At 43.6% G+C, this 16290-nt stretch overlaps 1 protein-coding gene across 2 annotated transcripts in view; it reads left to right on the forward strand.

Moving 5' to 3' along the window:
* The window catches only part of LOC119974916 (monoacylglycerol lipase ABHD2-like), a 98808-nt gene that overhangs the window by 12745 nt on the left and 69773 nt on the right, over nucleotides 1–16290 (forward strand). For both annotated transcript variants that reach the window (XM_038814260.1, XM_038814261.1), the window contains exon 3: nucleotides 81–289. In XM_038814260.1, coding sequence (XP_038670188.1) covers nucleotides 87–289 — 203 coding nt within the window. In that variant the 5' untranslated portion in view covers nucleotides 81–86. The remainder of the gene's footprint in view (nucleotides 1–80; nucleotides 290–16290) is intronic.

The following is a 16290-nucleotide window of genomic DNA, read 5'->3' on the forward strand; positions in this document are numbered from 1 at the left end:
ATTCTTGCACCTGCTTAATGGTAATCTATTTGTAGGCTTTGAACCTGTGTTTTAATGATCTTTTTTAAAATTATCTGCAGGTAACAATGGCTGACTCTGAGAGTGTAAGGATTGCTCCTGAAATGCCAGCCATGTTTGATGGAATGAAGCTGGCTGCAGTCGCTGCTGTACTGTACATAATTGTAAGGTGTCTGAATCTGAAGAGTCCAACTGCATCTCCAGAGCTGACTTTCCAAGACACCCCACTCACACGATTCTTGCTGAAATCATGCCCACTGCTGACCAAAGAGTAAGTAAATTAGTTGCTATTATTGGTACCAAGAGATGAGTGAGTCATAGGGACTACAGATGCAATACCTATTTCTTACTCCAAACTCTCAATAATGCATTTTATAGAATTGCTATTGTAAAGAAATCACTTGATTTCAGCGTGATTGGCTGTCGGCATTTGCATTGCAATAGATTCAAAATTAATTGGAACAAAAATTGCTGTGAGTCATCAGGCCAGCCAACATCTGTAAGAAAGCGAACAATGTTAATGTTTCAGGTATAACTCTACCAGAACTATTCTCTTTGACCTGCTGAGCCTTTCCAGTATTTTTACTCTAACAAATTGCATTTATTGCTTAAGGTGTTTCGAAAAATGATTAGAAGTGAGTCATCTAGCTTTGGATTTAGTTGACTATTAAGCCACTTTCATATTGTCTGTTTTCATATTGGCCTCTTACTTCAGATTTCAGGACCCCTGCATCTGTCTGGTTCTTGACATTTGTAACATGTTGTTAAATCAGTTCTCTGTAGGTGGCTAGCTGACTTGTAGCCTAGTTTTATCTGCATTTTGAATTGGAATGCCAATGTAAACCAGAATTTTGCATTTTTGTGTTGTGCTTTTGCACATTCTTTTTGATAAACGCCATCAATGGTTCAATTACTTCCATATTCTCAATTTTCTTTTTGAGCACATCCAATGTGAAGTGGGTGATCCAGGAAGTTTGTTTGAAATGCACTCTGTTTTTCTGTTTGAATATTTCTAATGTATTGTTCATTTTTGCAACCATTATTTTTAAATACCCCTTGTATAAAAAAAATCAATGGGATCTAAGTCATGCATCAGCTAGTCTAATTTTGGTGGCTCCTGTCAAATGCTTCAGTGCTTACCCAGTAGTGTGTGTACAGGCAAGTTAATATAGTCTTGGAAGCAACATTTCACAGTTCCCTAATCTACTGGAATTCTTTTGATTTGGTAGTGCAATTAATGAACAAGACCCAATTTCTGAGGATATAACTTGAACTTTCAAATGACATTTTACTTAAAGCTAAAGATATCAATTTCTGAACCAAGTCCTGCCGTTCCCTCGATTTAAAATCTGTTATTCTGATTAATCTTCTGGACCCAATTTTTGTGTGGATGAATGCTTCTTGAGCAAGTGAGGCAGATTTAGCAGCTTAAATGTAATTCTGCAGAATCCGGAGTACTGAAGTTTGACTATAAAAACAGCTGAGGCCGTACATCCGGCGCGTTAACAAAAACACACCGGTTAATGCACATTAGCCAGTTGATTTGAAAGTGGGGTTAGCAATGCAAGTGGATGATAATTGAACAGGCTGTGGAAGGTAAGAAAGGGACGGAAGGACCATGGTTACTTGTCTGGAGGAGTTTATTTTGACTTAATACTTAGATTATTGCAGGAAAATGCTTCCACTAATGTAAAATGTGCTATTAATGTTGGACACAGCCTCTTCCATTTATCACCATTGTATAGTGGCTGTTTTTCTTGCCTTCCTTTGTCTCAACTAAATTTGAACCTGACTAAATCCGTTGGATTTAATTTCACGGGCTTTCTCTTTAACTGCTTCAGAGACTCAACATTTATTTAAGAAAATTCAAGTGGATTAGAGCTATAATTTTCAGGCTTCTGAAATAATTTTTCTATTCTTTTGGTCTTTGTTTTTATATAAATATTATTAAAATTAACTGTTTCTTTCCAAGTCCTTCAGCTCATCTATAAAAAGGGAAGCTGTAATTTGACAGTAAATGTAGTAATGCTGCTGTAATAAACTGCTAGACAAATAATTTATTTATTTTGAAAGATAAATATACATGTCCAAACACTGCTCTTTGGGATTGGGCAGATGCTATACCCTGGATTGTAATCGGGAGGATTCGGTTCAGCATGTAACTAATGGATGGAGGGGAGCTGTTTTTTGAATTTTTATGAAGCTTTTCATTAAAATAATTTTAAAATACTTTGATAAAAATAGAACTTTGAAAGATCTAAACCATCTGGTTTAGATTTGCAGGCAGAAATAAAAGTCCTTTCTATTAATATCTTCCAACAGTGTGTTTCCTGACTGTGTTACAAATGTAGGATTTTAGATATATTGGATTATTAACATTGGGAAATTCAAGGGTTAAAAGCCTGGGCGAATGCACTGTTTGACTAGGGGGAGTCCATCCTTGGGGAGGTGATTTCATTGTTGGATAGGGCTAAGGTACTCTGACATTTTTGAGAGCAATTTTTGAGTTGAGTTCTGATCTGGCTAACACTAAGTCCACAAGTAATGTCTTTTGTTCTCACAGGATAGTTTAAAATAGATTAATAGTATTTACTGCAGTGCAGCCTTGTCAGAGGACAAGAAGAAGCTGAAACAAACCAGTTGAGCAGTTTTTTAAGACATCCAGTCAGAGTCTGCAGGGGTTCTAATAGGAGCCAAATCTTTCTGGAAAGCAAATATTACTCTGTGCCATTGGGATATAGGATGGATTGAGAGTTATATGTTTTTTCTTGTTTAATTGGAATTAGAGATAGTAATTATGGATATACTTTTGTTTTAGGAATACCAAATCCCTATATATTTTTGTGCAGTCACTCTTGAAGCGAAGTATTCTTTCTGCACAGTTTTACAAGATAAACTAAAATATTGGGGTTTCGGTCCAGTAACCTAGCCCCACAGTTAGGGTTTGGTCTGGGATCGTAATACTGAGAATGTGCTTTCCTAGCTGATGGATTAGTCGACAGAACAGTGATTTATGTTTTTGTTTTAATATTCCTCCCATCTTTTCCTGCCAACTTCTCTCTGGTCTGTGACTGAGTTACTCGCTGTCATGAGAGCTGAGCCATGGAATAGCACTTTGTTCATACGCACTCAATCCATCCAGTAGGATATCCCTGTGTTTGCTTTTTTAAAAAGGCTTTCTTGTGATCAGCTTGCACCACCACCATTTATGATGGATAAATTAAAAGCATCTTTCAGTTAACACAAACCTATCACATCTGTAACCTATAAATATATCGTCAAATTTCATCCAAAATTATGTGATTCCTCAATATTAAACATAGTTTTAAAAAAAGAAATAGACATAGTCAAAACAAGGCACATCTGTTCATTGCCTCAATAATGTAAGGCCCGGAATTTTACTAGACTCAACAAGTGATTTCCTTGCTAAATCCTTCCATTTATATCTAGGTTTAATTTAAACTATGCCAAAATGCTCTGTATACTCATACTACAAGTACATTTTTGCCACAATTGATATAAATAAAAAAACCATGATCAGATTCCTCATTCCTTTCTTCATGAAGCAAATTGGAAATCTGAGCCGTCTGTCAGTGATTGATTCTGATGTATAAGTTTCTCCCTTTGCAAGGGGAGGAAAAAAAGTTGCTTTCCACCACTCCACCCAATAACTGATTTATCTTGGTATGTTACTGTTGCAAATCTGTGTGTTACTACTTTAAAGATGCGCCAGAAACTTTACGATGTTCACCATGACAGCATGCCAATAGTCTACGTTGTCCAGTGTGATCAGCGCACATAAAAATATGTACAGAGAAGGATAGATCTTTAGGAAAGGGAAAATGAGGAATGTGATTATTTTATTGAAATATTACCACTCACTAGTAATGAGGCAGTGAGTGAGATTTTGACGTGCACAAAACCCACTCATTTGCACAGATTTGAAATTGGATCCCGTATTGTTTTTTTAAAGTTAGGGTGTATCACCGCCTTAAATGCTGTAGTCCGTCCATGTGGCATTGGTGCACCCATAGTGCTGAACACAAAAGGAAAACTATGCCGTTGCAACAAAAAGTGTTAAAGAAATAGACAATTTCTAAAAGCAAACTAATTTGACGCAAGTCAATCCCTTTTTTTCAATCGTGTAATGTAGGTTTGAATTCTAGTTCACACTATTCTGCAAACATATGCTTTACTTCGTTTTTCACGCTGTCATTATTGTAAATGTCCATCACTGAAGTAAATATTATCATATCAGTGCTATCCTGTTTCCAGAATTTCCTACAAGCCAGCCACGCTTTTATGCTCTGTTCTTTCCACCTAACTCCTCCATTTTACGGTCTACTGTGACGTCATGCAACATGCATGAAGATGCAAGCTATTTCCATGGTTGCACGGTGAAGTTTTCTTTCTTTCAAAAAGTATTGATGCAATACGGTGGCTTGTATTTTTTTTTCTCCTGTTTATTGCTGTTCCTCTTTATTTACATTATTTTCTTTTGTCTCAGAATTAGGGAAAGAGTCCTACTGTTTTGCTCTCATTGCAAGTACCAGTGTTGCTCACTGGTTGAGTTAGTTACCTGATGCTTTTGTTTTGACTTTTAAACCATGAAAGCAGGTTGAAGAACATTAATGGGATAATCACTTTGATTATTGCTGAAACAATGACTGTTAAATAGAATGGTACGTAAATTCTTGTCTGGAGAAAGGACCTAAAAGTACATCAAACAACATATATATTTTGGAAGCTCAAAGTGAGCAATGTTTTTTTAAATATAAGCTAATTGGTTGCAGGCAATCATACTGCTCACTGTTTGACGTGAAGACATTATGAAACCCCAGGGCTGAACTTCCTGTTCATTGAGTTCACTGTTATCATGGTGGTGACTCAGCATCTCAGCTGTTCTAATTTCAGCTCTGCTCCAGTGCAGAGATGAGGATTGTAAATGTTTCCCTTTCAAGCAGGGTAGTTTAGTCCTTGCAGACGGTGCAGGTCTCTCATTTTTAGGACCATTACCATTTCAGTATATCCAAATGTACAGATACAGCACACGTTCAATGCTGTATATCCAAATGTACAATTTGGATATACAGCATTGAACGTGTGCTGTATCTGTAGGCCAATAATAAAAGCAGCAATGTTGGATTGACACAGGTGAACTTGCCTTTCTGTGACCAGTATTGTCTATTTTTAATTCCAATTTATATCATTGCCTGCTTTATGTTTTCAACACTAATCATAATTTATTATGTTCTGCATTTTTCAATGTTATAATTTAAAACTGTGCAGTTATAAATTGAAATTCTAAATACATTTTACTCTGTTTTATGTCTTTTTTAAGATCTGAAATTTTGATGCAGACTTAATCCAAGGTCTTAATGTGCCTTGTAGAGACAGAGACGAAATGAGATACAGTTAAAGATCATTATTCCGGTGGCTCCATTACAGTGAGGTGGGAACTCAAGTGGCTAAGACACTGCTACCATTTATGGAACAGGTTGGAGGGGGGGGGGGGGCTCAGTACATGAAGTATAATCCAGGATTGACCTAGTTTCTGGTGGGTAGGTCTCTTCTCCCTTGGGTAAAGACGGCAGAATATTCGGCCAATGACATCTTGGATTATGTCCCTCATCTGGTGTAGTTGGGCCCTGTTCAGCATCTGCCGTGAAGTTTTACATGTATTAGTGGATTTGGGATATTGCAGGTACATGTCCAAGGCCACTAGTGAGTATGTGGAATTCAATAGGAATGATTCTGTCTCGCCCTCCACGCTTTGGGCATGAAGGTGGTGTGTAGGGGAAAGATATCGTACAAGGCGCTTATGGAGCGGGTTGTAAGGGTGGATCGACAGAGGTTGGTGGATGATATCATGGAGGTGGACCGTAGGTATTCATGTGACTTTACCCTGGAGCTTCTGGTGAACAGGAAAGAACTGCAGTCAGTTTGTTCTGTTTATGGGGAGCATGAGAAGACAGTTGTGGCGTCCAAGGGGGGTCTTTTATGAATATAGGGAAAAGGCCAACCGTTCGTTAGTTCATCAGCTGAGGCAGCAGGTGGCCTCCCAGGAAATTATTCAGATTGGGGATACGAGAAGTGTAGTTTCCGCCCCAGACAAAGCCAACGTGACATTTGAGGCTTTTTGCAAGAATCTTCATTGGCTGGAGCCATCGGTAGTGGGCGGGGTTGTAAAAGATGAAGAATTAGAGACCCAGTTAGGCCCAGAAGAGAATTTGGCTGGTTTGGACGGATGCAAACGGGTAAAGTGCCCGCGTCTGATGGGTTCCCAGTGGAATTCTGAGGTTTGTAGATCAATTGTTCTGTTGCTGGTAGACGTGTTAAATGATTCTCTATCCAGGGGATCCCTGCTGGCTACACTTTCGTTGGCCTCCATTTCACTGCTGTTGAGAAAGGATAAGGACCCAACTGAGTGTGGGTCATACCAGCCTATCTTGCTGCTAAATGTGGACACCAAGATACTGTGTAAGATATTGGCGGTAAGAACAACATAGAACATACAGTGCATAAGGAGGCCATTCAGCCCATCGAGTCTGTACCGACCCACTTAAGCCCGTAACTCAATAACCCCATCTAACCTTTTTTTGGATATGGCAATTTAGCATGGGCAGTCCACTTAACCTGCACGAATTTGGACTGTGGGAGGAAACCGGGCACCCAGAGGAAATCCACGGGGAGAACGTGCAGACTCTGCACAGACAGTGACCCAGCGGGGAATTGAACCTGGGACGCTGGCGCTGTGAAGCCGCAGTGCTATCCACTTGTGCTGGCCAGGTGGAGCCCTGTCTCTCTGAGGTGATTGTGGAGGAACAGATGGGCTTTGTCAATGGCCGGCAGTTCTCGGCCAACATTTGGAGGCAGTTAAACGCGTTTTCTCCCTGTCTGAGGAGCCCCCCCCCCCCGGGGAGGGGAGCCAACCTTGGGGTGGTGTTGCCTTTTCTGTTGGCCAGCTCTAGCTTCAGATACTAGGATCTAGGAGTCCGGGTGGCCCATGATTGGGCCCGTTTGCAGAAATTGAACTTCGCAAATCTGGTGGACGAGGTTAATTCTGATCTGTAAAAGTGGGGCAACTTTCCTCTGTCCCTGTCTATCAAAACTAATATTCCAAGGTTTTTTGTTTTTGCTTCAATGTTTTCCAAATAATGATTTAGGAAGGAAATGGGGAGGGTTAATAGGTTCTTTATATTGGATTGGATTTGTTTATTGTCATGCACCAAGGTACAGTGAAAAGTATTGTTCTGCGTACAGCTCAGACAGATCATTCTGTACATGAAAAGACAATATATAGGGCAAACATAAAATACACAATGTAAGCACATAGACACAGGCATTGGGTGAAGCATACAGGAGTGCAGGACGACTCAGAAGATGTGAGAAGATATGGGCGGGTAAGACTCCGAGGATCTGTAGGGATAGGCAGTCGGGGGCCTAGCACTGCCAAATTTGTATTATTATTATTAGCCGCCATGCTGAGAAGGTGCTGGGGTGGTGCAGTGACTTAGGTTCCGAATGGGGACCGATCGAGGTGAGGTTGTGTAAGCGGTCTAGTCTGGGGGCCTTGCTTCCATTTTCTCTGGCTAGGTACTCCTCAAACCCGTTGATTGTGTGTACTTTAACGATATGGAGAAAAATCAGGCAGCATTGGAACCTTGTCGATGCTGGCCTCTATCTGCGCCAGTCATTTATTTGAACCATTGGATGCTATGTTCTGGGTGTGGCAAGGGAAGGAGCTGGAGAGATTCTGGAATTTGTTTATAGAAGAATGGTTTGTCAGCTTGTCGGCGAAGTTTGGAATGGAGGGGGACAGACTAGTTTTGGCACCTCCAGATAAAGAATTTGTGCGGGTGATGTTTCCAACATTTCCTGAGGCACTGCAGGCATCTGTTGGAAAGGATACTTTAGTTGGCAGGGTGGGAAGAGGGTAGCAATTCTGGTATTTATGAGCAAATTGTGTCTGAGGACTTGGACTTGGCGGATGGAGTGAAAGCGATGTGGGAGAGGGAGCTGGGGCCTACAGTGGATTATGTGTGGAGTGAGGCTCTGTGCAGGGTGAACTCCACATCTTCCTATGCGTGGCTTGTTCTAATCCAGCTTACTGTGGTGCACAGGGCATACCTGATCAAAACTAGGTTGTGTTTTTTCTCCGGAGGTAAAAGACTGGTGTGAGCAGTGTTCTGGTGGGTCGGCCAATCGCAGACATACAATAATAATCTTGTCCCAAGTAGGCTTACATTAACATTGCAATGAAGTTACAGTGAAAAGCCCCTAGTCGCCGCATTCTGGCGCCTGTTCGGGTACACAAAAGCTGAATTCAGAATGTCCAAATTACCTAACCGCACGTCTTTGGGGACTTGTGGGAGGAAACCGGAGCACCTGGAGGAAACCCGCGTAGACCCTGGGAGAGCGTGCAGACTCTGCACAGACAGTGACCCCAGTTGGCAATCGAACCTGGGATCCTGGAGCTGTGAAACAACAGTGCTACCCATTATGTTACCGTGCTGCCCATGTTCTGCCCTTGCCCCAAACTGGTAAACTGGTCTTCAACACCATGTTGGCAATCCCGAATATTGAACTGGAGTCTTGTCCTCTGGTGGCCATTTCCTGGGTGTCAGATCCGCTGGGGCTGCAGACGGAAGTGAAGGTGGATGTCCTTACCTTCGCCTCGCTGATTGTCCAGAGGCGAGTTCTGCTGCAGTGGAGGTCTTCGTGTCCGCCCCGCACCACGGTATGGTTGGGTGACCTAATAGAATTCTTGTAACTGGGGAAAGTCAAGTACACCGTTGGATTGAAGGGTTCTACTGGAGGTGGCAGCCATTCATTACCTACTTTAAGGAATAAATCACCATCATTTAAAGGGAGGAAGACCTTGGGGGTTTAGGTTATTTTTGATTTTTCGATTGTCTTTTTTTTATTTTGATGGCTGGGGTGGCATCATTGGTGGGGTTCCTGTTATGTTATGTTTGCTTTAGTGTATCATCTGGTGTGGTAATATGGTTTATGTTGTAAAATTGGAAAATCTAGTGTTTTATGAAACTTGAGTAACTGATTAATAGTCCGCTTCAGCCTGGGCTGGTCTAATGTTAAAAAGGGCAGCAAATGTTGGAAGCTATTCGGTGCACAGCAATATTGCGTAAACTGCAATGAGATGAAAGATCTGTTGCTCTAATGGGAGGGGCGCTTAAAAGAGTCATGTGAGCCAGGACAGAACACCCCATGATTTCCTGCATAGGGCAGTGGATAATAGAGTACCCAATTTTTTTCCAATAAAGGGGCCATTACCTAGCCTGCACAGCTTTGATTGTGGGGGTGAGAACCACGTAAACCCAGGGAGAATGTGCAATCTCCACATGGGCAGTGACCCAGAGCCGGGATTGAACCCAGATCCTCAACGCCATGAGGTTGGAAATCATCTGGCAGAAGTAATTTAAATTACTAACTTCGGATGGCCCTGATAGTTTTACCCTGATAATTATTCTGAAAGAGTTGGAGGAGAAAAGGTCACTTCTAACTCCAGCGTAACTAAAGTCCAGACCCAGCCTCGCATGGGGCGCACACACACATACTACTCCCCTTGTTGTCTGAGCTACTCACCTTTTTAATTGTCCCTTTAAATGATTCCTTTGTAGCTGCTACTGCTGTAAAGAGGGGGCATTTCTTGCCTCTCTACGCCCCAGTTACGCCATGCCAATGCAGCCAGGGACATGCTTTGCTTTCTCCTGTCTCACCCAGCCTGATTGAGGAAAGTTGGGCGAGACGGACTTTGGAATCCCCGTGTGAATAAGCCTGTCGAGAGTGGCCAACTGCCCAAGGTGGCCACTCTTGAGGAAATTACAGCCATCATCTTTACCAAAACATTCTTGATAATGTGGACAAGCAGAGAGATCTTGGTGTCCATGTCCATAGATCCCTGAAAGTTGCCACCCAGGTTGAGAGGGTTGTTAAGGCGTACGGTGTGTTAGCTTTTATTGGTAGAGGAATTGAGTTTCGGAGCCATGAGGTCATGTTGCAGTTGTACAAAACTCTGGTGCGGCCGCATTTGGAGTATTGTGTGCTGTTCTGGTCACCACATTATAGGAAGGATGTGGAAGCATTGGAAAGGGTACAGAGGAGATTTACAAGAATGTTGCCTGGTATGGAGGGAAGATCATATGAGGAAAGGCTGAAGGATTTGAGGCTGTTTTCATTAGAGAGAAGAAGGTTAAGAGGTGACTTAATTGAGGCATACAAGATGATCAGAGGATTAGATAGGGTGGACATCTAGAGCCTTTTTCCTCGGATGGTGATGTCCAGTATGAGGGGACATAGCTTTAAATTGAGGGGAGATAGATATAGGACAGATGTCAGAGGTAGATTCTTTACTCGGAGAGTAGTAAGGGAGTGGAATGCCCTGCCTGCAACAGTAGTGGACTCACCAACACTAAACTCATTCAAATGGTCATTGGATAGGCATATGGATGATGAGCAAATAGTGTAGAGGGACTTTAGAGGGGTTTCACAGGACGGTGCAACATCGAGGGCCGAAGGGCCTGTACTGCGCTGTAATGTTCTATATGTGGTTAGCATTGACATGTATTTAGCCTGTATTATATAAACATAAACCATGTTTACCTGGCAGTGCACACTTGGCTGGGCAGGAATATGTTGGATTGGATTCCACATGTCTGTCTGGGTTCAGGAGTTTAAATCCTACACTCTGTTCTTAAGATACTTGCTGAACTGTATTTCATTAACAGAATTGTGTTTCACATTGCATGAAATTTATTCCTAAAAATTTTTTTTTTTTTTTTTTAAGAGTATCCAATATTTTTTCAATTGGGGCAATTTAGCACAGCCAATCCACCACACCATCACATTTTTTTGGGTTGCGTGGGGGAGACCCACGCAGACACGTAGAATGTGCAAACTCCACAAGAATCTGGGTCTTCGGTGCAGTGAGGCAGCAGTGCCAACCACTGCGCCACCGTGCTGCCTTCCATTGCACAAAATTTCAGAAGAAAACGTTTTGAGTCCATTTAGCAGCTGAACAGAAGCAGTTCTTTGAGATGGGAGTCTTGCTTTTTATGACTCTAAACTTGAAATGCAGAAGAAAGAAAAGCTTCCTGCAGTTGTGATCTAATGGGCATTGATGTAACCAGCTATCCAGTTAACTCACTTCAAGATGGTTCCAGATAGTTTGAATTTTTTTAACAAAATATTGGCACGTGCTTTTGCGACTATCCGTTCCTTTTTAAAAAAATTTAAAGTACCCAGTTCTTTTCTTCTCAATTAAGGGGCAATTTAGCATAGCCAATTCACCTACCCTGCGCATCTTTTTGGATTTTGGGGGTGAGATCCATATGGTCAATGACCCGGGGCCAGGATTGAACCCAGGTCCTTGGTGGTGTGAGACAGCAGCAGTGCTAACCACTGCGCCACCATGCTGCCTGTGTTTATCCATTACTAAAGGAAGAACAGTAATTCTTTTCTTATGGTCTGTTACCTTGGATCCTGGGTGAGGACACTGAATAAATGGCATGGACACAAGACTATGGAGTCTCAGAATGGATCATTAGGTAGCTGACTCATCTTTGAGTCAGATCATTTGGGGTTCAAGCTAAATTACAAATTTGAGCGCATGTTCTAGTTGAATACTTTAGTGCAATGGTAAAGGAGCACTGCATTGCTAGAGGTGTCGAGTTTTAGATGAGATATTAAATCCAAAGCCCAATTCAGTATCTGAGTCAACACAATTAAACTGGTCAGTTATCTAATTTGCTGTTGGTGGAACCTTGGCCATCTCATTTGTCTTTGCTTCGAAGGCGTATTTGGACTTTGAAGTAGTTTTGATATCCAGAGCACCTGAAATGCACTGTCAAATTGCAAGTCTGTCTTTGACAGGCCAGCCCTCATTGATTTCTCTCTTGTAGTCCGATATTTGCATTGATGATGTCTGTGGTTCTGTGAACGTTTTGTACACAGTTACCATGTTTGTATAGCATCTGAGTTTATATAAATATTTGCTTTTTAAATGGTGGCTCAACAGAACCTGTTTTGAAAAGTTTATATCAATACAATGTGCACAAAGGTGCTGTATGGAATGACATGCAAGATTGTAACTTCTTGCAACTTAATTTAGTGTTATCAACTGCTTCATACTTAAACATGGCAAGACCAGAACATGTGGGCATGATTGGCCAGGCCTCCTTGGCACCGTTCACATCTATCCTCCATCTTTCAAGAACCTGCTCATTCTGATCAAGTCAGCTCTATGTACCACTTCTTTTAATTACGTTAGGTTAAGCCATGCGCTTGTACAGATGGATTTCACCCTGTGCAGTGCTTCACTCCAAAGTCCCCATCCTATTTCAAATCCCATGTCCTCTTACTTCTCCCTTGTCGCGTCCAGTTTGGCGTCTGCTCTCTCTATCAATTGTCGTACATATTGCTACAATTTCCTTTGCCCAAAATTCTGCATCCAGTAATTCCTCCAGTAGTGACTGTCACGGTGGTCGTGGGTACGCCCCCGTTAGTTGAAATATTTCTGTCAGTTCATCTAGTTTTGTGACTCCACTGTCTGCGTACAGATCCCTAACTGTCAGTGTCTTCCCCCGTCCTGCTTTCACCTTTTAAAGGAGGTGTTTGTGAGTGCTGGTGCGAACCTGTGGTTGTTGCTGATCAAGATGGATCTAAGTACGAAGAGGTACCTGGGCAGCATGTTCATTTTGATCGTCTGGGAGTGTGTTCCATCTCTGCAGGTCCTTTTTTACTTCCTGTGTCACAATGGTCAGGTTCCATTTGTGGACCCGGCCCAGTTGTGGGCGATTTGGATCCCCAAGTAGCGGAATTTGTGCCGGGCCTGTTTAATCGGTAGCCCCACCAGCTCTGCCCCTCCCCCTTGCGGGTTCACCGGGAAGATTTTGTTCTTGCTCATGTTAAGTTTGTAGCCCAAGAAGGCTCCAAACTCTTTCAGGAGCGCAATGATTCCTCCCAGGCTGTCTTGTGGATCTAAGATGTAGCGCAAGACTCTATGCTCTCTGTCTCCTCTTCGGATCCTCTTCGAGTTCTTTGCTGTTCTGAGCGCGATCGCTAATGGTTCGATCATTAGGGTGAACAGCAGCGGGGATAACAGGCATCCATGCCTTGTGCCCCTGAGCAGCTGGAAGTACTTGGAGCTGGTGGTGTTTGTACATACGCTTGTTATATAAGAGTTTCACCCAGGCGGTGAATCTTGTTCCAAGCCCGAACCGCCCCAATACCACCTGAGGTACTTCCTATTCGATTCTGTCGAAGGCCTTTTCTGCGTCCAGGGAGGTGACCACCTCAGGTGTTCTCAGCTCGGATGGGCTCATGATCACATTCAGCAGGCGCCTGATGTTCGATGTTAGCTGGCTACCTTTGACGAAGCCTGTTTGGTCTTCTGTGACCACCTCTGGTACACATTCCTCCAGCCTTTTGGCTAGGATCTTGGCCAATATTTTGGCGTCCACGTTTAGTCGCGAGATAGGTCTGTAAGAATTGCACTCTTTGTTGGGTCTTTCTCTTTTTTCAGATATTAGCGAGATTGAGGCTTATGCCAGCATAGATGGCAATGTGACCCGCGTCAGCCAGTCATCTCCCGCAGGTGCTGGGCCAGTGCTGTCGCAAATATTTTGTAGAAGTCTGCCGGGAAACTGGCCGGTCCCGGCAACTTCCCCTGCTGACATGGAGCTAATGCTCTCCATGACCTCTCTGTTATCACGGTGCTTCCAGGCCCCACAACTGGCATGTCCCGTCCATCCATAAGACCATACGTCATAGGAGCAGAATTAGGCCACCTGGCCCATCAAGTCTGCACCGCCATTCAATCATGGCTGATATTTTCTCATCCCCATTCTCCTGCCTTCTCCCCGTAACCCCTGATCTGCTTCATGCTCAAATCCACTGCTGGGGGCTCTGAGGTGTACAGCTCCTGCAAAAAGGCCTCAAAGGCTTTGTTGACCTTGTCTGGGTCCATTTCTAGTGTGCCTCTGCTATCCCTAATTTGTACAATCTCCCTTGTGGCTGCCTGCTTTCTCAGTTGGTGTGCCAGCAGGCGGCTGGCTTTGTCTCTGTATTCGTATAGGATCCCCCGTGCCTGATGGAGTTGGTGCACCACTCTCCTCGTGGAGAGTAGGTCAAAGTCCATCTGTAGCTTTTTCCTCTCCGCCAGGAGCTCTACGGTCGAGGCCTCGGAGTATCGCTGGTCCACCTCCAGTATGGAGTCAACTAGCTGTTGCCTAGCCGCCCTCTCGTCCCTGTCTCTGTGCTTTAAAAGCGATAATCTCTCCCCTGATCACAGCCTTTAGCACCTCCCAGAATGTGGAGGGTTAGACCTCCCCCCGTTCTGGTTGTTATTTGTATATTCGTTGCAGAAGGCCTTGGCGGCCAGTAAGGCAGTGTCCAACCTCCATGTGGGGTGTTGGACACTGCCTCTCTCCAACCTCGCGTCCATGTAATGTAATGTGGAGTGTGGTCGGGGATTATGGATTGCGGAGTATTCTGCCCTAACCAGCCCTGGAAGCATCGATTTGCCCACTACAAAGTAGTCAATCCTTGAGTATACATTATGCACTGGGGAGAAGAAGAAGGAGAATTCCTTCTCCCCTGGGCGGATGAATCGCCATGGGTCTACTGAAAATGAAAACCGCTTATAGTCACAAGTAGGCTTCAAATGAAGTTACTGTGAAAAGCCCCTAGTCGCCACATTCCGGCGCCTGTTCGGGGAGTCTGGTATGGGAGTTGAACCCATGCTGCTGGCCTGCCTTGGTCTGCTTTAAAAGCTCGCTCTCGCTCTCTCCTCTCTCTCACCCTCCTCTCTCTCTCTCGCCCTCTCTCTCTCGCGCGCCCCCCCCCCCCCCCCCCCCCCCCCCCAAGTCGGGGAGTTCCTGCCTTTATATCTGTGTTCTGTCATGGTTGTCTTTATCAACTCCGTGTCATCCCAGTTGGGAACGTACACGTTAACGAGGACTACTGGTGCCCCATCTAGGGCACCGCTGACCATGACGTACTGTCCTCCTGGGTCCGTAACGTCCTCTGGCCCGTGTCCTATGGCATCCAGGGGCATCCAACATGGCTGGCAAATGTGCGTCCGCCACGTGGATATGCCCCTGTACTCCGGGGTCGTATGACTCATCTGCTGGCTGAGATCAGCTAATTCAGCACAGGCAAGAAATTGAGTCTTCCCCTTGAATAGTTTAAATTGGTGTATTACATTGTCTCTTTTACACACTGAGCCAACATCAAAGTTTTAACCTGAATATTTCATAAATGTGTTTACTTGCATGGCTAGTTAATTGATAATTTGGCATCCAACAATTTGACTTATCTGTTGAAATGTTTCTCTCTACTGCCTGCGTTAAATTTTTCAGAAGTCCGTAACGATATCCTGTGGAATCATTGTTTTATGTGAATGATGTAATGGTTTCACCTTGGGGGCAGTATTGTATGTAACATTTATTTGTATGCAGAATAGCTGAAGCTTGTTTGAGGTGCATGTGATCTTTGGACTCGGATGCAACCTGAATCAATGCAGCATTATCGAATTTGATTACAAAATTCCTGACTTTTACACCTTGGTCAGAAGAGATAGGAGTTGGAATAGGCCATTTGACCCATTGAACCCGCACCATCATTCAGTAATATTGTGCCTCCCCACCCAATAATCCTCAACCCTAGTGATAAAAATCTGTTTTAACATGTTTCTACATGGCAGGAAGAATTTTAATGATCCTTTTTTGAAGTCCATCTGTTTGTGCATTAATTATATTTGCATCTTTTGTAGACGCCCACTTTGTTGTCGGACGCTGCCTGTTTAAATACACAATCCTGGCAAGCATTCTTGTCCACCATTGAAATAGTGGACTGTCAGAGGTGCTATTCTTTAGGCAAGGTGTTAAAAGGCAGCCCGACCAGCCTGTTCTTTTCATAGAATCCCTACAGTGCAAAAGGAGGCCATTTGGCCCATCGAGTCTGCACTGACCCTTAGAAAGTGCACCCTACCTAGGCCTACGCTCCCACCCTAGCCTGGTAACCCAGTAACTCCACCTGACCTTTTGGACACTAAAATTTAGCATGGTCAATTCACCTAACCTGCGCATCTTTGGACTGTGGGTGGAAAATGAGTGCCGGGAGGAAACCCACGCAGACACGGGAAGAAAGTGCAAACTCCACAGTCACCCAAGGCTGCAATTGAACCTGGTCCCTGGTGCTGTAAGGCAGCAGTGCTAACCACTGTGCCACCATGCTGCCTGGTCAGATTGG

This window comes from Scyliorhinus canicula, chromosome 12, assembly GCF_902713615.1.
Source record: "Scyliorhinus canicula chromosome 12, sScyCan1.1, whole genome shotgun sequence".
NCBI lineage: Eukaryota > Metazoa > Chordata > Chondrichthyes > Carcharhiniformes > Scyliorhinidae > Scyliorhinus > Scyliorhinus canicula.